This window comes from Rattus norvegicus, chromosome 2 (genome assembly GCF_021556685.1).
Source record: "Rattus norvegicus strain SHRSP/BbbUtx chromosome 2, alternate assembly SHRSP_T2T, whole genome shotgun sequence".
NCBI classification, from domain to species: Eukaryota; Metazoa; Chordata; class Mammalia; order Rodentia; family Muridae; genus Rattus; species Rattus norvegicus.
This window is the reverse complement of record NC_141535.1, coordinates 59,016,366-59,037,974: the sequence shown is the minus strand read 5'-3', so window position 1 is coordinate 59,037,974 and position 21,609 is coordinate 59,016,366. Positions and strand designations below refer to the sequence as shown.

General features: G+C 41.2%; 1 protein-coding gene and 1 pseudogene across 8 annotated transcripts in view; both read right to left on the bottom strand.

Annotated features, from left to right (window-relative positions):
• The window catches only part of Cplane1 (ciliogenesis and planar polarity effector complex subunit 1), a 100,179-nt gene that overhangs the window by 63,094 nt on the left and 15,476 nt on the right, over positions 1 to 21,609 (bottom strand). For 7 of the 8 annotated variants that reach the window (XR_015662721.1, XR_015662724.1, NM_001427186.1 and 4 more), the window contains 12 exon segments: positions 18,841 to 19,090; positions 18,528 to 18,680; positions 17,625 to 18,379; positions 16,411 to 16,619; positions 16,140 to 16,220; positions 12,518 to 12,682; positions 7,674 to 7,832; positions 5,378 to 5,606; positions 4,653 to 4,792; positions 3,875 to 4,092; positions 3,339 to 3,503; positions 227 to 365 (listed from right to left, as the gene is read on the bottom strand). Coding sequence is in view for 5 of the 8 variants with exons in the window: in NM_001427186.1 (NP_001414115.1) it covers positions 227 to 365; positions 3,339 to 3,503; positions 3,875 to 4,092; positions 4,653 to 4,792; positions 5,378 to 5,606; positions 7,674 to 7,832; positions 12,518 to 12,682; positions 16,140 to 16,220; positions 16,411 to 16,619; positions 17,625 to 18,379; positions 18,528 to 18,680; positions 18,841 to 19,090 (2,663 nt within the window). In the remaining 3 variants the exon portion in view is untranslated. 8 annotated transcript variants of the gene reach the window in all.
• On the bottom strand, positions 9,037 to 10,348 carry LOC147996107 (heterogeneous nuclear ribonucleoprotein A1 pseudogene; annotated as a pseudogene).

The window sequence follows — 21,609 nt, the reverse complement described above, 5'->3', positions numbered from 1 at the left end:
CAGTGTCAGAATTGTCACAATTCATTTTATGTAATAAAAGTGTAACTTACAACCATACACATAAACCATCTACATATATACATGTTGGAGAGTGTCAAAGTCTAAACCCCTAGGTATGGCATCAAAGAGCAAACTAAAGTTTAAAAAACTTTCCCAGACCAAGTGAAAATCCTATTACAGTTCATATGCATCTGAGTCCCAACCAAGTAGCTCATTTCTGACAAACCTAGGGCTTTGATGGAAACTTCATCAAGCTTATGGTCTCCGGCTGCTCCAGGTCTAAAGAATGCTATCCCTCCTTTACAGTGATTAAGTAAGGATTCAGGGAAAGAACTAAGAGAAGGGAGGGACCCTTTCACTCGAATCTGAAAAGAAGGATAGAATATGTTAATCATCAGTAGTAAACAACTTTCCAGGTGAAGCAGTCAAGAAAATGACACAGTGTAAGCAGCATCAGTCTCCCCACAGCGTGAGCAGCTGCGCTTCCACAGACTCCATTCACAAAACTGATTCAAGACAATCACTACATTCTGTCGGGAAAGAAAGAGGTGTTAAACCATTTGCATTCTCGTTTTTTCTAGATTCATCTCAGTTTTTTCCTACAGTCATGAGTAAGAAAATACTTAAATGTTATCTGATATTAAATGTGCAGTATCTAAAACAAGTAAAAAAAACAACCTTCCTTACGTAACTTATAAAAAATAAATCTACAAATGACAACATATAACGTCATCAATTAGCAAGTCCTGAAGGATAATGACTCTAGATAAGGACTATTTATCGGTAAATGTCAAACTAGAAAAGAAGCTTAGGAGTTGAAGGGGAACTGATACAGGATCCGACTTGATCCAAGTTCCTTGGGCTAGATAATGTTTAAAACTGAAAGAGACAGAGAAGTACACGATACTTACAAAGGATTCTTTCCCCGATCTGAGCCTGAATATAATCAAACCTGTGTACTTCCGTGGGTAGATATCAACAACCAGTTTCCAGAAAATAATGTGGCACGAAACCATCACAAACGTGGAAAACAGTACAGGACAATCACTGTTTCTCTAATATATCAAGGGTTTTGTTTTGTTTCTTTTTTTAAAAGAAGGATGCTATTATAGATATCAAAAAAACAAACAAAACCAAAGAGGAGCAGTAAGTTAACAGCATCCTCCTACCTATCACTTCAAGAAAGATATGATCTCATCGAATGCTGTAAGCATGCTAATGACGACCCGTCTACCAAACACTTTTCTAGTAGGATCTTACTAAGAGGGAGACCCAGCAAAAAGTGGGGACCTAAGTCCTGTGGCCACTGAACAGTCTGAATGAGTCTGAAAATGGATTTTTCCTGACAAGACACTGGAAGGGAGCACAGCTCTGCTGTTACCCTTGAATAGCTCTGTGGTAGAAGCAGCTTGCCTTGAGGGACTTCTGATGCAAGGAGACAGTGAGAGTGGGCAAGGTTTTAGGTCACGAGATTTTGACAACTTGTTAGAATGAAATAGAAAACAAATATGGTGCAAATATTTAACTATCATTTTGTAAAGATCTTAAAGCTCATCTTCTATAAGTGGTGGCTACCTAGCTGCGTTTCATATATTCATCTAGTCAACCATAAATAATAACTGTCTAATTCAAGAACTTTCTCATTACCATTACACAGACACAGACACAGACACACAATTATTAGGAGTCTTTACTTTCTATCTTCCCTTCTCCTGACATTGGAAACCACCCATCTATTTTTTTTGTCTCCATATGATGACAATAAACATTTTTAAGCATATTTTTATAGGAGTTGAATTACCTTTTTTTTTTTTAAGGAGTTGAATTTCTAAACCTCATTTTCTCTTTTAAAAACTTACGGGGTTGGGGATTTAGCTCAGGGGTTGGGGATTTAGCTCAGTGGGGCTGGGGATTTAGCTCAGTGGTAGAGCGCTTGCCTAGGAAGCGCAAGGCCCTGGGTTCGGTCCCCAGCTCCAAAAAAAAGAACCAAAAAAAAAAAAAAACTTACTTAGGGGGCTGGAGAGATGGCTCTGTGGTTAAGAACACTGACTGCTCTTCCAGAGGATCTAAGTTCAATTCCCAGCAACCATATTGTGGCTCACAACCATCTGTAATAGGATCTGATGCCCTCTTCTGGTGTGTCTAAAGACAGCGACAGTGTACTCACATACATAAAATAAGTAATTCCTTTAAAAAAAAAAAAAAGTTTACTTGGCCAGGCATCATGTTACCTACCCTTAAATCTCAGCACTCAGGGAAAAAAAAAAAAAGCAAATGATCTCTATGAGTTGAAAGCTAGTCTGTTCTAATTCAAGTACTAAGTTAGCCAGGACTGCATAGGGAAACCATCTCAAAACAAACAAACAAAAGGTAGTTTGGGGCTGAAGAACTGGCTTGACTGATAAACTGCTTGCCTTGTGGACACTGGGATCTGAGTTAACATCTCCAGGACATAGCAGGAGTTTACAATTCCAGTGCTCTTTCAGCAAGATGACAGGTGGAGACAGGAGAATCTCTGGAAGCTTGAAGGCCAGCTAGACTGGCAGATGCAGCAACAAAGTGTCCCAGATGAGGAGGAAGGTGAGGACTGACACCCAAGGTGCTCTGGGACCCTAACACACACTGTGGCATGCACACACCAACTTTCACATAACAAACTACATGGAGACATATATGTCATACATATATAATATTTTAATGCTAATTTCGGTCAGGCATGGTAATTCGTTTCTGCCGAGGTGAATCCTAAGCACTGAGGGCTAAGTTAAAGGCTATTCTAGGCTATACAATGAGATTCGTCCTGGCTCCCCCCAAAAAAAAGGCCAATTTCAAACCCCTGCTGATAAGGACTTGTGGTTGTATAAGAAACACATACCCACTCAGCGTCAGAACAGGTGAGTCAGCACAAGTCAGGGTGAAGAGCGTGGACAGCCCAGAGTCAAACTGCGCATCTCAGAAGACAGAGAAGGAAGTCTCCTGACATAAATAACCTCACTCGTAACTGTCCAGGCTTGGAACCCACTGGGTTTGCCACAGAGCAAAGATCTTAACTTTCTAGAAAAGGGGGGTGGGTCTTAAACAGAGGAAATCTTCCAGCATTTGGGGGCTAGAAATAAACAGGTACAATCTGGAAGAATTTACTATGTAGTGACACTTTCCATACTATACAGAGTAAGCTTAACCCAGAGACTCACATTACAGTGTCATCTCAGCCAGAAGTTGGCCTGAGTAAACCCAAGACTTAGGGTTCACAGGGCAGAACTCCTAGGAAAGCACTTGGTACACATGAGCACATCGGCTGCCTTACTCAGCACCTGAGTGGCTGAGACATCGCATACCTTCTGCATGACCTTTCTTGCCCACCTCAGCTGTAAGATGTACCACTGTGCGACAGGAAAAGAACACCGAGATGCCCGGAAAAGCAGGAGAATGCGCTGCAGGATCCCAGACAGCTTCTGGCGGTTATCTTTTTCAGCTTTTAAAAGAAGATTGTCACCATGTTCCTGAGGACAACAGAACAGTTGTCTGTTACTTAAACAGCTGTTTGGTATGTTACCTAAGACCATGCATGTAGTAAATAGTTATGCCAGACACTAAAAGTTTATCTTCAGCTCTTGCATTTTTCACATGATCATTATTACCAGACTATTTCTTTAACATTTCTTTATTTATATGAGTACACTGTAGCTGTCTTCAGACACACCAGAAGAGGGCATCGGATACCATTACAGATGGTTGTGAGCCACCATGTGGCTGCTGGGAATTGAACTCAGGACCTCTGGAAGAGCAGTCAGTGCTCTTAACCTTTGAGCCATCTTTCCAGCCCCCTTAGCTACTTTTAAAAATCAGACAAATCAACTTCCACTGCGCTTACCTCACTAAGAAGGGCAGGCTGGGGGCAATACAACGGAGGCGCTGGAAGATACAAGTCGACAGGCACTAAGCCCCACAGCTTTTTACTGAAGTCCTTAGCGGAGTCCATCAACAGCTGTAGTGTTTCTGAAACAATATCAGCATCAGCCATGGCTGAAGCTTTCAGCACCTCTTGCACAGACCCAAACAGCAGATTGGCATCTTCTTCTTCAATGGGATCTAGCAAACACAACAGGAGGTAGCATTAGCCAGGAACGTTAGCTCATGACTATAGTCCTAGCACTCAGAGTCCAAGGCAGGAGGAATGAAGGAACCATTGTCACACCAGGATACATAACAAGACCCCTTCTCTAAGACAACAGCAAGGATAAATGTACGTACCTAACAGAATATACTCCAGTATGGCTGTCTGGTTTGGCTGTGCTGAAGATTGAATCTAGAGCCTCGTACATGTCAAGCAAGTGTTCTACTACGGAGTTACATGTTCTACTACCGAGGAAGCACGTTTTCATCTGACATCAGGTTTCTTTTTCTTTCTTTTTTGTGGTGCACAGATCAGACCCTGAGCAAAGCATGTGGCAGGCAAGTCCTTTGCCACTGAGCTGCCACTCCAGCTCGTTGACACCAGTTTGCAGTGCCCACAGGATTAAGTATAAATACCATCCTTAAATTTTTGAGAATTTTTCAGGGTGCTTGTATTTGTAAATATTCCTAAGTTTTTGTAATAGCACAGGGTTTATAGTAACCGGATACACTTAGAACTTATATAGGTAGCATACCTGTAAATTGCTTATATTTTGAGCCCTTTTCATTTTTTGCTGCCAAAGAGACTGGCTGACCTAAAAAACACTGCAGTTTTTCCTGGAAAATCTGGGCTGGTATCATATTTAAAGGTAGGTCCATGCCCTTTTTCTTGGACCTGCAATAAGATCAAGTTAAGAAAAATAAATAAAACTTTGAAAAAAGGAAAGATTTTACATCAAGAAGTAAGTATGCTTAAGAAAATATGGAGTCAATTGCTACAAAGGAAAAGAAAATACCATGGTAAAGCTCTTCAGAGGATCCAATTTCTCTATTCTCACTGCTGTCCTTCATACACACCTCTATCCAACACAACCCAAGCTTCTCTGCCAAATGCTCTTGCTCATGCACAGGATGTCTGCACTCCTTAGCTGCCCAATTCATCAAAATGCTACCTACCTACCCTCCAGAGTGCCTTCCCCTCACTCGCTATTATGCAATAATTAAAGCTTATCTAAAAATCCATTCCTCAGGTTGGTGACCTGGCTTAGCAGGTAGAAAGATAAGCTGCTACCCCTGATGATCTGACTTCAGTCTCTGAAACATACAAGGTAGAAGGAGAGAATTGACTCCCACAACTTTTCTTCTGACCTCCACATAGGTGCTATGACGTATGTGCACATGTACCACACACACACACACACACACACACACACACACACACACACACACACACACAAATAGATAATTTAAAAATCCATACCACATAGAATTGCAATCACGTTTACAGAACGCTTGGAAGGCCACACCAATGGAAACAGATGTCTTCCAGTCTCCAAGTTTATGTGCCATCCACACAGCCTCTGGAATCAGGCCACCAATAAATAATAATTCAAGGGTATATTCAACTGTCCACACATTTGAGAGATTCTGATCTCGAACAATACTGGCCACCTTAGAGTGTTGTAGAGGAATAAGTCGCACGGAATGCTCTGTGAATCAATTAGAGAAAATGATATTACAAGTGCACACACATACCCAAACTCATGCCTTCTTACATGAAATAATTTTTTAGTTAATATTTTCAAACATGACAATGAAGAGGCATATAAAATGAAATAATGCCCTCTAGAACAGTTTTATTAATACTGAAATATGTGCTTCTTTTTAATGGGCTATGTAAGCATCTCTAATAAAATAAAACACAGGGCTGGAGAGATGGCTCAGTGGTTAAGAGCACCCGACGACTCTTCCAGAGGTCCTGAGTCCAATTCCCAGCAACCACATGGTGGCTCACAACCATCTGTAATGGGATCCGATGCCCTCCTCTGGTGTGTCTGAAGACAACAACAGTGTACTCATATAAATAAAATAAATAAATCTTTAGAAAAAAATAAAATAAATAAAACACAGCAGAAATAGAGTGAGTGGGGTTGGGGATTTAGCTCAGTGGTAGAGTGCTTGCCTAGGAAGCGCAAGGCCCTGGGTTCGGTCCCCAGCTCTGAAAAAAAGAACCAAAAAGAAAAAAAGAAAAAAAGAAATAGAGTGAGTGCACTACACAAAATAAAGGTGACTACTGCTTAGTGGGTTAGATAAAATGTGCATACACATGTACCAGACCAGGGGCTGCAGCAGTGGTTCCCAACCTTCCTAATGCTGAGACCCTTTAATATAGTTCCTCAGGTAGTGCTGACACCACCATAAAAGTATTTTTGTTGTTATTTATAACCATGATTTTGCTACTGATATGGATTGTAATGTAAATACCTGATATGCAGGATATGCTTTAGGGAACTCCTGTGAAAAGGCTGTTAACCCTGAAAGGGGTCACGACCCATGTGTTGAGAACTGCTGGGCCACAAAGGGTCAGTGGTTAAGAGCGTAGACTGTTCTACCAGATCAGGACTCAGTTCCCAGAACCCATGACCAGCTCACAATCACCCGTAATTCCAGTTCCAAGGGACCCATGCCCTCTTCTGGCCTTCCTGGGCAATGTACTACTATATACATAACCACCTACAAAATACACACATACTAAAAATAAATAATCTTTTAAAATGTATTGGATCATAATGTACAGTAACTTAACTATTCAGAAACGTGTTCCTATTTTTCATAGCAGATTATGAAATCTGAAAAAGACTGTATTTTATCTCATTTTACATTATCCATAGAGCTAAAACGTTTTTCCAATTTCAGAAAATATTCAAGCCATACAAAATGTTTAAAACTTTACTTTTCTTTAAAAAAGAGGACTGGTGTCTGGGGAGAGAGTTTAGTCAATAAAGCGGTTGCCTTATACACATGAAGATGTGATTGGACCTCCAGAACCACACTTTTAAAAGCAGGGCATGCTTGTGTGTATTTGCAGTCTCTGTGCTGGGACAGCACAGGTAGGCAGACCCTGAGCTGCTGGTCATCAGATGATCTGTCTGGTGTATTCCAATCCTGTGAGGGAAGCTGTCCCGACTCAAAAATGATTTCAGAGAAAGCAAGAGCAGACAGTGCCTGAGCAGCAACGCCTGAGGTCTCCTCTGCTTCAGCACCCACACGCTGAGTGCATGCGCACACGCACATACACACAACCACACAGACTGGCAGCCAAGCATGGCGCATGTCACTTACAGTACTTGAGAAGCAGAAGGATCAAAAAGGGTTCAAGGCCATCCTGGGCTGCACAGGGAGTTTAAAGCTTACATGGGCTACACGAAACCCTGTCTCAACCAGCAACAAGAGGAAAAGGTTCTGATGTACCACTCAACGACAGAGCACTTGCTGAGCAGGCATGAGACTCTGACCTCAACCCTCCTACTATCAGAGGGATGGGTGTAATAAACAAGGGAAAATATGAAAGGAAGGAAGATAAGCTGTGCAGATCACACCTATAACTTCAGCTATTCAAGAAGCTAAAGCAAAAAAGCAAACAAGTGAAAACGAAAACAACAATAGGTTCAGAAAAAGACAAGCCTGAGTCTCAAAACCATGCAAATTCCATAGGATACTGACTTAGATACCACGTGTAAAAAGCAAGGCACAACGGTTTTTGTTTAGCATATTACCTGTCTTAACATGAAGCGGAGGAAGGACATTCACACTGTGAGGTGGCAGGATGAAGAGTGGCTCATTGGTGAAGTAGGCAGCCATGAAACGGGCCATACACTGGACAACTCTGACTGCTGCCTCAGGATGTACATTTCTAGTCACCGCAACCTCAGGATCTAAACAGTTGAGCAAATGACCAACAGTTTCAACAAGCTATAAAAAGTAACATTATTTGAGACAACACCCACTCTCAGGCCCATCCAGTAATATACAGTGGAGTACAAGCCAACCAGAAGAGTCTCTCAGACCCTGACTCGAACCAGCTGGGGCCACCATTCTCTACCCCAGTCCTTTTAGAGAGTGCTGTGGTACACTGGGGGGTTGAAGGTGAGCACAGCCACTTTCAACACAGTGTTCCAAGCCACAGCCAGAGCATTAAGACAGGAGAAGGAAATTAAAGGGGCAGTAATAGGAAAAGACATCCAATTATCCATATTCATAGATAATATAAAATATACCAAAAATGTAACCAGGAAACTTCTATAAACAGTACACTTGGTAATGTGGCTGTGGCTGTCTTAGGCTACTTTGTGGGTTCTTTCATCCACCCTTTGTTTCACCCCTTTCTTCCACCTTTTCAACCCCGAAAAAAAGGATAGAAGGGAAAGAAAAAAGTTCCCTGAATAAAGTCAAGGATCAGAAAAGGGGCAATGTTATCCTTAAACTACTTCCTGCTGAAGGGGTGTCAAGTTCCTTAGGGCAAGGTTGATCTTCGCTGTCAGGATATGTAGTTTCCATCTTGTTTCTTCTTTTCACACTATTTAACCAACATCAGCCAACAACCAACCACTAACCAACAACCCACTCTGCCTCTCAAACGTCCCCAGGATTTCAATGTCACACAATTGCACACACTATCTGCAGCTGGCAAGATCATCCGCCTGCTAGAGTAGGAGACAAAATATAGCTGCTGTGGACAATCTGAAGCAGCCCCAGATGTCACACCTGGGATTCAAACAAAAAACACTCTGTTTTTGGGGTTGGGGATTTAGCTCAGTGGTAGAGCTCTTGCCTAGCAAGCGCAAGGCCGTGGGTTCGGGCCCTGGGTTCGGTCCCCAGCTCCGAAAAAAAAAGAAAAAAAAAAACATTCTGTTTTTGTTGTTTTTAAAAAAGACACATATTCAGCGTATCTGAATTAATTCACATATTATTCACGTATTTATCAGACTTTTACATTTAGCAATCAACAGCATGGGTGAAAAAGGTCTACAGTAAAACCCTTCGTTGGAATGCTTTACACTTTCCACAGAACAGAAACTAAAATAACCTGTTGTACAATTAGTCACAGATACAGTCCTGGAGCTTTTTTGCCCACACACATGAGTATTGTCTAAAACATGTCTTCTTTGTAGCAGCTAGGCCCTGCCAGCACTGTGCTTGGCTGAGTTCACAAATCTGTTGTAACCTGTGGCTTCCCTGTCACTTCTCTGGCTCTCCTCTCGTGCTGAGCTTTGTTTCCTGGCTGTAATTAGAACCTCCTGCCACTGCCATAGCTACTGCTGCTGCTGGAACCTCCATAGCCACCTTGGTTTCGTGGTTTAGCACAGTACTGGCCTCCACCACCATAAGGGCCAGAGCTCCTGCCTCCAACGTTTCCTCCTTTCATCAGTACAGATTTTGATGACTGGTTGTTGTAATTGCCAAAATCATTGTAGCTTCCACCACCTCCAAAATTGCTTCCACTACCACCGCCAAAGCTGCCTCTGCCTCCTCCGTTGTTATAGCTGTCAGAGCTGCCACTCCTGCCATAGCCACTGCCCTGGTTTCCATAACCCTGTCTACCACTTCCATAGCCTCTGCTTCCTCCAGAGTAACCAGGGCTGCCTCCTCCATAACCACCATCATTGCCAAATCCATTATAGCCATCCCCACTGCCACCATATCCAAAGCCACCACGACCACTTAAGTTCCCTCCTCGACCAAAATTGTCATTGCCACCAAAACCACCTCCACGACCACCACCAAAGTTTCCGGAACCACTTTAACCTTTCTGTTCAGATGAAGCACTAGCCATCTCTTGTTTCGACAGAGCCTTTCTTACTTCTCAGTTGTGGCCATTCACAGTATGGTATTTCTGAATAACAATCTTATGCACAGAGTCATGGTCATCAAAGGTGACAAAAGCAAATCCCCTCTTTTTTCCACTGCCTCTGTCAGTCATAATTTCAATTACTTCAATTTTCCCATTCTGCTCAAAATAATCTCGTAGGTGATGTTCGTCAGTGTCTTCTTTAACACCAACAAAGATCTTCTTCACAGTTAAGTCTCTGAGAATCTTCTCTTGACACAGCTCTCTTAGGTTCCACAACTCTTCTATCCACCTTGTGTGGTCTTGCATTCATGGCAGCATCCACTTCCTCCACAGTGGCGTTTGTGACAAACCCAAAGCCTCCGGATCTTTTGGTGTTTGGATCTCTGATCACCACACAGTCGGTGAGTGTTCCCCATCGCTCAAAATGGCTCCTCAGACTCTCGTTGGTTGTTTCAAAGCTCAGCCCTCCAGTGAAGAGCTTCCGCAGCTGCTCCGGCTCCTTGGGGGACTCTGACTTAGACATGGTGGCAGGGGATGAGAGTGTTCAGCCATGCTTCCTCGGCAGTGTCAAAGAGCAGAAAGGAAAAGATAACGAATGTGTCCCTCTTTCTGGGCTTTTTAAAGAAACCAAAATTCCAAAATTCTCACATAGTGGCAGAATACACAAACACACAAAATCAATTTATAAAAATCAGTAGCCTTTTTGTATACCAATTACAATACATCAGTCATAGACACACTCCCATTCATAATAATCTCAGTGGATAAATATATCTAAGAATAACCTAATCTGAGAAAGGCACTAAAAGATTGAAAGATCTCCCATGTTCATGCATCATTACAAGAATGTAAAAAATTACAATCCTGTCGAAATCATTTATAGATTCAATCAGATTCATTACAATCCTAATCAAGGTATTCATAATATTCACAGAAATAAAATTCACAGTATTCAAATTCATATGGAAGCACAAAAGACCTCAGATAGCCAAGCAATTAAAAAGGACGTGCTGGAGGGACTACAGACTTCGATTTCAAGCTGTGTCAGTTACAGTAACGGAACAGCAGGGTACTGCACAAAGACAAGCAGACCAACAGGAGGGTGCCAGACCCAAACCTAAGTCTATGTCACTACAGTCAGCCAGTATTCATAGACACTGAAAACACAACCTGAGGAAAGACATCAAGCTCAGTAAATGGTGTCCTAGTTCGTGTTTGTTCAGCTTAACACAAGCTAGAAGTATGAAAAAGCTAAGTTGACAAAAATGCCCCCATCAGACTGCCTGTAGGTGTGCCAGTGAGATATTTTCTTGGAGGACCCAAGTCAACTGTGGACGGTGCCACCTCAGTCCTGGGTGTTATAACAAGTACACTGAGCAAGCCAGTAAGCAGCACTCCTCTAGGCTCTCTGCTTCAGTTTCCCCCTTTAGGTCCTGCCCTCATTTCCTTTCTCAATGGACAAGGTCTCTTGGCTAACCAGGAACTCATTATGTAGACCAGGCTGGCCCTGAAGTCATAGAGATTCACCTGCCTCTGCCTTCGAGTGCTCAGATTATTGGTCAGTGTAACAATAGAAAGCAAACTAAAACAACAATACTGAGAAAATTGGACATCCACATTTTAGAAAAATGAAACCAACCCCTATCTTTCACCCTGCACCACAGAGCTCCATTCCCTCAAGGACGTCAGCATGGAGGCTGAAGCTGCAGGAAGAACACACAGACAGTGCTCCACAGGATACAGGGGCTGGGAAGAGCTCTCACACGATTCCGTTCACTCCTGAAGCTGCAGGAAGAACACACAGACAGTGCTCCACAGGATACAGGGGCTGGGAAGAGCTCTCACACGATTCCGTTCACTCCTGAAGCTGCAGGAAGAACACACAGACAGTGCTCCACAGGATACAGGGGCTGGGAAGAGCTCTCACACGATTCCGTTCACTCCTGAAGCTGCAGGAAGAACACACAGACAGTGCTCCACAGGATACAGGGGCTGGGAAGAGCTCTCACACACGATTCCGTTCACTCCTGAAGCTGCAGGAAGAACACACAGACAGTGCTCCACAGGATACAGGGACTGGGAAGAGCTCTCACACGATTCCGTTCACTCCTGAAGCTGCAGGAAGAACACACAGACAGTGCTCCACAGGATACAGGGGCTGGGAAGAGCTCTCACACACGATTCCATTCACTCCGAAACTAAAGCCCACAACTGATGAGATTTCATAACACTGAAAAGCTTCTGCACAGCAAAGGAAACAATCAACCTAGTGATGAAGAAGCCCACAAGCAGGAAATGACTTGGCCAGCTAATATCCTCCAAGAGGTTAAGATCCAGAGTATACAAAGGACTGAAATAACAAGGAACTGAGAAAAGCAAGGAATTAGAAAGAAAATGAACCTATTTTGACTCCTTGAGAGAAGTAACTTCAGTGAGTTCTTGGATAAATCTCAAATAACAACTCTGTGGTAAGCCACCAAGAAGCTGACAGTCCAAAACCCACAAAGAATAACTTAGTCACTGTAACGGCAAGGCAGTTCTTACATGTAAACAATTTGTTCTCTAAATCCATAAAGAAAAATGAATGCTACAGTCAGTGGGATGGCACATTCCTATAATCCCAGCACTTAGGAGGGGGAGGCAGAAGAACGGCCATGAGGTTGAGGTCAGCATGGGCTGGTTACACGAGTACCAAGAAAGCCAGAGAGAGACACAGCGAGACCCTGCTTCAAGATAAACAAATAAATAAGTGAATTTTAAAAAGCATACCTGAGTAATCTCTCCTTTCTTGTACAGGTAATTGGGAATAGCTGAGTATCTCTCTTACTAGGTGATCACATAATCCTTGGGCATCGTTTAAATTGTAACAGTAGAGGTGACAGTACAAGAGAGAGAGATAGTAGCGTAACTGAAGAAAGCGCATCCTTCTTCCTCCTGAAACAGAAGAGTCCGACTTAGACGCTTGGACGCATGGGACCTACGGGACTGCTCCGGGCTCCTCCTGTGAAGACAGCTGTGTGGTATGTGAAAATTCATCAAGCTATACAGTTGTGACATGCAGGTTTTTACATCTGTTTTATACTTCAATAAAGAATTTCTGACAGTCTTTTTTAAGGAACTGGCCACTGAGAATATATGGGTAACACATATTGAACTTTTCCCTCCTCCCCTTCCTCCTCTTCCTCCTCTTCTTCCTCTTCCCCCTCCTCTTCCTCTTCTTCCTCCTCTTCCTCCCCTCCCTCCTTCTCTTCCTCCTCTTCTCCTCCTCCTCTTCCTCTTCTTCCTCCTCTTCCTCCCCTCCCTCCTTCTCTTCCTCCTCTTCTCCTCCTCCTCTTCCTCTTACTTCTCCTCCTCTTCTCCTTCCTCCTCCTCTTTCTCTTCTTCCTCCTCCTCGTTCTCCTTTTTGGAGGGAGGTCACAAGAGTTGGAGGGCAGACCAGGGTGCATGATATGAAATTCCCAAATAATCAATGAAAATACTATAAAAGGAAAAAAACAGAACAAGAGTGTGTCTATATTGCAGCCACGGGGATTAAATGTGTATGGTAAGGGCTGAGCCGCACAACTAGAAACAGGTTTTTCATCAAATAGCAATCTCAGTGTTCACAGTGTGACCACATATTGTATAATACAGGCGCAGGAGGACTGTCAGGCTGACCAACTCAGCTACCACCCAGGGCTCTGGGCTGACCCACCCTAACATTACCTCGTCTATAAACTGCTAAAGCATGTGAAGGGGCTGGTCCTCCAGAACCAAAGCTGTAAGGCTCCAGGACAAGGCAACAACAGGGTATCCAAGGAGACCGGGGGAGGATCCAGGACTGATAGTGTAGCAGAAGCCAGAGGCCTCAAGCAGACCTGAATTACTGCATCAAACACTTGCACTAAAGCTGTTTGGGCAAAAGGTGTACTGTGTGACACACCGCAACTGCCACAGCGAGATTTTGTGTGTGTTTTCCTCTGTTTTGTTTTGTGGGAAGGTTGCAAGGGCAGAGTGTAGATCTGGAGGGACAGGGAGATGAGTTGGATTTGGGTACATGATGTGATATTCATAAAGAATCAATAAAGTTAAAAAAATAAGGGAGAAACACAAAATTTTCTACTTCACTGAATTCCTCTCCTTTATCCAGTTGACCAGATCTTAAAACTGAAAACTACATTAAACTTTTTTCCCAAATCCAATCAATCACAATTCCCACTGATCAAACTTGCTGTGCGTCTATTAAATATGAACTCACCCATTGGCATGGATGCTGCCTGGTTCAGTGTCTTCATCTGAGTAAAGGTCTGGCTTTGTATACAGTCTACACCTCTCCAACCACAAGTGTATCAAAGTGACCTTCTTAACTGACCTATAAAGGGGCTCCTTGATTCGTAAACACATCATAAATGGAAAATATTATAAATCAAAAGTGCATGTATGTGAGCTGGAAAGATAGATCTGCACTGAAGAGCACTTGCTGCTCTTGCAAAGAACCTAGGTATTGGCTCCTATCACCTACACCATCCTCCAAAACTCTAGTTCCAGGGGCTCTACCACCTTCTTTCTGATCTCCACAGGTTTCAGGCACATATATAGTGCATATATATAGTGCACAGATACCAGACATAAATGCAAGCAAATCACTTATATACAGAACATAAAAGTAAATACTTTTATGCAATCCCATACCTAACCAAACAATCATCTCGGCTCACAGTGGAGCACTGGCTGTTACCCTGGTGATCACACAGCTGACTAAGACTCTGCTGCTCTTCAGCAGTGCGTACTACATGGAACTTTTAGCTCAGGACAAACTAGGAAAACCAATCGGAAGCTTTCTACTGAATATACATGACTTTCCTGCCATCACTAAGTTAAAAGTTTAAAGTTAAACTTTGTAAATCAGGGACCTTCTGTCCTTACTTGGACAGTCTTTTTCCTCCAAGTGGGCCAGCAGTAAGATAGTTCCACACCACAAGCCTGACAGCCTGAGTTTGACCCCAGGTCCTGCACAGTGGAAGGAGAGAACTGACTCCTACAACGCATCCTCTGACCTCCACATGTAATTCTCTAGCAAATGTGCTCCCCTCCACATAAGTAAATGTCATTTTAAAAATACCAGCACTCAGGAGGCAGGGATAGTGAGATCTCTGTGAGTTCAAGGACAGCCTGGTCTACATGGTAACTTCCAGGCGAGCCGGAGCTACAAAGACAGTACATGTTTTTAAAAACAAAAAACCCTACTGTCTTTGTCACTTCATATAGGCCTCCTTCACTACTGCTCCCTCTCACCAATCCTGACCTACTGAACACTAATGCAGCACACACAGATCACACACTCTATTCTGAGTAAACAACCTACACCTTGCCAAATTCTTAGCATCTCTCAGGCCTTCAGTTTCTCTAATTTCTGAAACTGGTGACACCTTTTATGATGTAGGGCTAATGGTATGACTCAGTTGACCTACCTTAGGATCTAAATTCATGAGGAACATCCATCCTCTGTTAACCCATCCTATTGTCTAAACTGTTTAATTTTAACTCAACTTTAAACATCACCTCTCCAGGATTCCCAGGAGCCGATCTGAACCTTCAGGTTTAGAGTACAGAGGTGCTCTTTTTATGTTCCCGACTGTAACGAAAGTTCAGCTTTTTATTCTGTGTCTCTAGTGCCTTGTGCAGTACTGGGCAACAGCAGCAAGCACTGAGAAAACACTAGTAGATGGAAAGAGAGAGCTACAGCAGATACATAGCTCAGCTATGAACAGCTACAGCAGCCAGAGAATAAACATCAAGTGTAGTGCTCTGACCAGGCAGTGACTACTTTTTTATCTCGGTCATACCTGCAGTCAAATATCATAAAAGATGACATCAGTTTCTGGAACCTAGAGTCCTATGCCACTATAAAAGACCCACACAAATTAGACTTAACTCATAGGTTAACTCTGCTTAACCTAAAACCCTCAACTCTCTTAAAAGCCAGAAGGCTTAGCTCCATAGTTCTCTCAATGTCTGTAGCAAGATGACAGGATATTGATGTATAGCTTCCCATATGTTTGGTGCCTTAAATAGATATTTGTGGTGCCTTAAAAATGGAAAAAGTATTTAGTGTGTAAACCTCATTCTGTCCATTAACATTTAACCACAAATTTTATCATTAAACAAGGTGTGGTGGGCAGGAAACTTAACTAGAGAGCATTAAAAAGATTCTTAGTGCCATGATTTTAAAAATCAAGAATAATTTAAAATACAGTATTTCTGACAGTCAAGTTCCCTACAATCTGCATCTTACTTGGAGAGTAAGATAGTAAGATAGTGTGAACACTCTGAACTTAATATTTTTAAACTCTGCAGCAAGTTAACTTATGTTCTTCCCAATACAGAGCTACTTTTTGAAAACACTCCTTACCTTTCTCTTGGGTTTCTTGTAGAGCCTTCTTCCACAGGCAAACTGACTTTTCATATGATGCTAGCAGAAAACACTCTTCACCTAAGGATGATTTTACCCAACAGTCAGCTACAGTTGATGACATAACTTTTAAAAGTTTTGTTTTGAAATGCAGTAGATTACATCCCCATCCTAAAATTATTCTGGAAATCAGGTGTCCCCATTGAAAACCCAAAGCCCAGTCCGTCACCTCATACACCCAAGAGGTGAGAAAGTGTTTATAGATACTAACCACTGAGAGCTGTAAGTTCTAAGGCTTGACTCAAGCTATCCCCAGCCACCTGCAGGTTAGCCTGGACATGACATAACAGAGTCTTGACTAAAGATACTTCATGTGTGATATTTTCAGTTAATTGTCTGTCACCATCAGGAATTCTTCGGCTTAATTGTGCTTGATACCATAAAGTTTTCTTGTATAATAGTCTCCAAAGAGCAATCAATCTGTACAAAAAAAATTAAATAATCATTAAAACCAAATTTCATGGTTTTAATAAGCTTAGCTCTCTTCATGAGCAATTCTTTGGTTGGTTCGCTCACAGATACAGTAGAATATACTGACCAAGTTAATGATCACCGTCCACAATCAAAAGAGATATACTATATGTGGCAAATGCATATAAGGACCACAGATCTTCACAAAATTTGTATTCACTTGTGTACATTTTTCATTACATACTTAACTTTTACTATGTACTTTCAAGATCATTATGGCTGCCCAAGACCACACCCCCAAAATGTGTGCTTTTTAATAATTGGAAAAAACCTGAAACAATTTTTGATTGACAAATAAAATTTATATAGAGAGGATAGAAAGGTGCATCAGAGGTTAAGGGCATCTGCTGCTCCTTCAGAGGACCTGAGTTTGCATCTCTGCACCCATACTGGACAGCTCACAACTGCCTGCAACTTCATCTCCAGAGGACTCGATGCCCTCTTCGGCTTCCATGGGTATTTACACATAAACATAAGTACACAGACATTAAATTAAAACAAAAAAGTTTAAAAATCATATTGACATACCAGGAAAATATGCTGCTATTCTGAAATAGGTACTTATATATTTTAAATTAACATATATATATATTTTTTTAATTTTATTTATTTGATGTATGTGAATACACTGTCACTGTCTTCAGACACACTAGAAGAGGGCATCGGATCCCATCACAGATGGTTGTGAGCCACCATGTGGTTGCTGGGAATTGAACTCAGGACCTCTGGGAGAGCAGTCGGTGCTCTTAACCTCTGAGCCATCGCTCCAGCCCTAAATTAACATGTTTTGATACTGGAATTCAGTGGTTACAAAGTTTCCTTCTAGAGTGAAAATTACTCTATCATTAGTACTAACAGTTTTAAAACCTAGTAAGTATACTAAAAAGAACCGAATTACACACTTATTACAGTCTAAGAAATCTAATGGTGTTTTACTATTATTTGTATTCTTACCTGTGACCTGGCTTCTGAACTAGATTTGTCACTTGAGGATAAATCTTTAAAGATGAGTCCCAAGACCAATTTTCCTTGGAAGATTGAAAAATGGGTACCATTAACGAGTCTAGCTCTGCTGGTCGACTTCCATCAGCTGCTGCAGGAGCAGCCTCAGGCTGCAGACTGCACGTGCCATTTAAACAGTCAGTCACAGTTCGGAGTAAAGAAAGGCAAGCTAGAAGCTTTTCTGAGAACAATCCATGTTTTCGTTGCTGAGTCAAGAGAAGCTTTACAGTATTTGCGGTGAGCTTCAGCAAATGGCCCACATTTTGTCTGTATCTCATATCCCAATAGTGGGTTGATAAACACTGATGAAAAAGTTGAAAGATACAGAGTACCCAGGTGTTATGCTTCAGACTCTTATTTAAAAACAGGTCAAACTTTGGCAAAGGACATTTTATAAACTGAAGAATATAGAAAAAGTGAGTGATGCAAAGTACTGTGTAATTTAACATTAACTTTTTTTCTGCTACATTTTTTGAAACTCCTATAGTCCAAGCTGCAAGTAGTTTTTTCTGGATACAATGCAGTTCTGCAATGGTTCTGTCTGTCTCCTTGGAATCATCCTTTGCATGAATTGTATCAAACATAGATGCAAACTCCAATCTTCCTTCCTTGGCAGTATTAAACAGTATATCTTTTCTTTGGTCACAAAAAGAAAATGAACTGTTTAGAAACTGTTCAACTTCATTAGTTTCTTCTCCTTCAAAATCCTAAACACAGGGGAGAAATATTTAATTCCACTCAAGGCTTATGCATGGAATCACTGTGTGATTCTTAAATTTCTATTTCCTTTAACAACCACAAAAACAACAAACCAATGAATCTCTTAGAATAAAGTCAGTATGTACTAATAAGTACCTGAAAATCTGTGGTTTCACTTAACTTCACTGTTTCTTCTGCCTGCAAAAATCTGGGGACAGTGCATTGAACTGAACTTTCCTTTCCATGACGCTTTAACAGGCTAGACCTCAAGGAATCCAGAGATCGCAAATTCAGCCCTTTCTCCTTGGGCTGTAGAACAAAAGACAAATGATTTCCAAGAAAAATTTTTATCTATATACCTAAAGCAATTAACACTTCTACTGTCGAAAGGCTATATGACTGTTAATAGTTTTAACTTTGAAAGGAAGAGAAAGTATTTTTTAACCACAGATACCCGAAGGCACTGTACCTTAGACAGCATCATGCTCTGGTAGGCTTTCTCAAGCCTCTGGGTTGAATCAAGAAGCAAGGCCCTCACGAGCATTGTTGGAGACTGGTTATCAAGAAACCGAAGGGTTGTGACCATGTAGCCATCAGAGATGAGAAGGTAGGGTAGTCGTGAGTGCGCTTTTATAGAAAACCTCTGTCTCAGAGGGTCACTCTCAGAGGCTGCCGAATCAACAGCATTATTTGAATCTTGAAATGGAAGCCGCTGTGGTCTAGCAAACAAACATGAAAAGTCCAGAATCAGCAAGAGAAGGGTATTAAGTAAGTAATCATATCATTCAAAACATGGCAAAGTAAGCACGCAGAATGACGAGAGCAAGCAGATGAGACGACGTTAAAGTATTAATTGTATATTTGTCTTTCAGGAAACATACAGTGATCAAAACATAGGTCTTTATATGTTTCCAGATTTTTTCCTGAATTTTTGTGGCATTTATTATGCTTTTTTAAAACTATATACAACCTGTTTCAGAAAAAAATTATGGAATCTTTTATTATTAAAGTTAAGAAGCTGACTTTCTTCTAAAATATATAAGCATAGGAATAACAAAATTACAATCAGTACAATTGTTAATAAGGAGAAAAAAAGAAATGAGGTACAGAATATAATCATGAGTGACTGTTTCTGAGTTTAAAGTGAATGAGTCACATAAATATAAATATCTGTTATAATGATACAGCTGACTGATTACACAATATAGCTGCTTATTATAGTCAATGTTTTATAAGTAACATAAAATGAGACAGATTAATACATTGTGATTTGTTGGGCTAGAGAACTATTAAAATACAAATATGGGAGACCTGCCCACAAATATGAGGTCCTGAGTCTGATCTTTAACACTGCAAAAAGACAAGTCAGAATGCCCAAAATTTCTAATAAAGATTGTTTTTCATTAGCCAAATGTCCAACAACAGATCAGTATTATGGAATCATAAAAAAAAGTGTCTATTAAGAAAAGAGATATGGGGGTTGGGGATTTAGCTCAGTGGTAGAGCGCTTGCCTAGCAAGCTCAAGGCCCTGGGTTCGGTCCCCAGCTCCAAAAAATAGAAAAGAAAAAAAAAGAAAAGAAAAGAAAAGAGATATGTAGAAGACTGTTAAGTGCATCACTCTATAGAAAGGAAACTGATGTGGGTATGTCCTTATGGTTAGCAAAATAGCAATCTCTAATTTTTTAATAATTAATTAATTTTATTTGGTTTTTTTTTATTCATTTATTATATATAAGTACACTGTAGCTGTCCTCAGACACACCAGAAGAGGGCATCGGATCCCCCCACAGATGGTTGTGAGCCACCATGTGGTTGCTGGGAATTGAACTCAGGACCTCTGGAAGAGCAGTCAGTGCTCTTAACCACTGAGCCATCTCTCCAGCCCCTATTTGGTTTTCTTGATACAGGGTTTCTTTGTATAAACCCTGGCTATCCTGGAACTCCACTTGCCTCAGCTTCCCAAGTGCTGGGATCAAAAGCGTGCACCACCACAGCCTGGCATAATACCTAATCTATAGTGACAGATAAATGCTAGTAGAAAACTGTCATTTCCTGCAGTGTAAGTATTTTTTTTTAACCTGTAGGGGTTTTTATGTGCACGGGAGTTTTGCCTACATGAATGCCAATGCATGCAGTGACCAGGAGGCCAGATGAGGGGACATCTATTGAGCTCAGTGAATAAAAGCATGTGCCGCATAAGCCTGACACAGTTAAGGTAGGAGGAGAGAATTGCTCCCACTTGTACATTGTGGCTTGCCTGTGCCTATGCACACATCATAGCATGGACATACATATAATACACTTAAAAATAAAATTATAGGGCTACAGAGATGGCTCAGAAGTTAAGAGCACTGACAGCTCTTCCAGAGGTCCTGAGTTCAAATTCCAGCAACCACACGGTGACTCAAAACCATCTGTAATGAGATCTGATGTCCTCTTCTGGTGAGTCTGAAGACAGCTACAGTGTACTTATATCTAATAAATAAATCTTAAAAAATAAAAAAATAAAATTATAAAAGGCTATTTCATGTAATCTATCATATTTTGAAGAAAACTAACATATTGCTATGATTATAAATGCAAGATGAGTAATCTTGTTTGGAAGACGATAATACCCTAAGATGTTAATTGTTACCTCTGAGGATTTGGAATGCAAGAATCATTTTTATACTATTTAAAAATGTGTCATGATTTTCAAATTTTATTTTTTCAAATACTGAATACCTATTAGAAAAACCCATTTGAAATGCCTTAAGGGGTTGGGGATTTAGCTCAGTGGCAGAGTGCTTGCCTAGCAAGTGCAAGGCCCTGGATTCAGTCTCCGGCTCCAAAAAAAAAGGAAAAGAAATGCCTTAAAATAGTAATTTTAAAAAAGAATGTGAAAAAAAAAATAAAAAAAAAATAAAAAAAAAAAGGGCTGGAAAGATGGCTCAGTGGTTAAGAGCACTGACTGCTCTTCCAGAGGTCCTGAGTTCAAATCCCAGCAACCACATGGTGGCTCACAACCATCTGTAATGAGATCTGATGCCCTCTTCTGGTGTGTCTGAAGACAGCTACAGTGTACTCATATGCATAAAATAAATAAATCTTTAAAAAAAAAAAAAAGAATGTGAGGAAATTTAAGGAAACATAAATTTTGAGTTCCGTCACAGCACCTACATAGAGGCTCACAACTGCCTGTAAGCCTAGTCCCAGAAGATCTAACCCTTATCTGGCCTTCTTGGTCACCATACACAC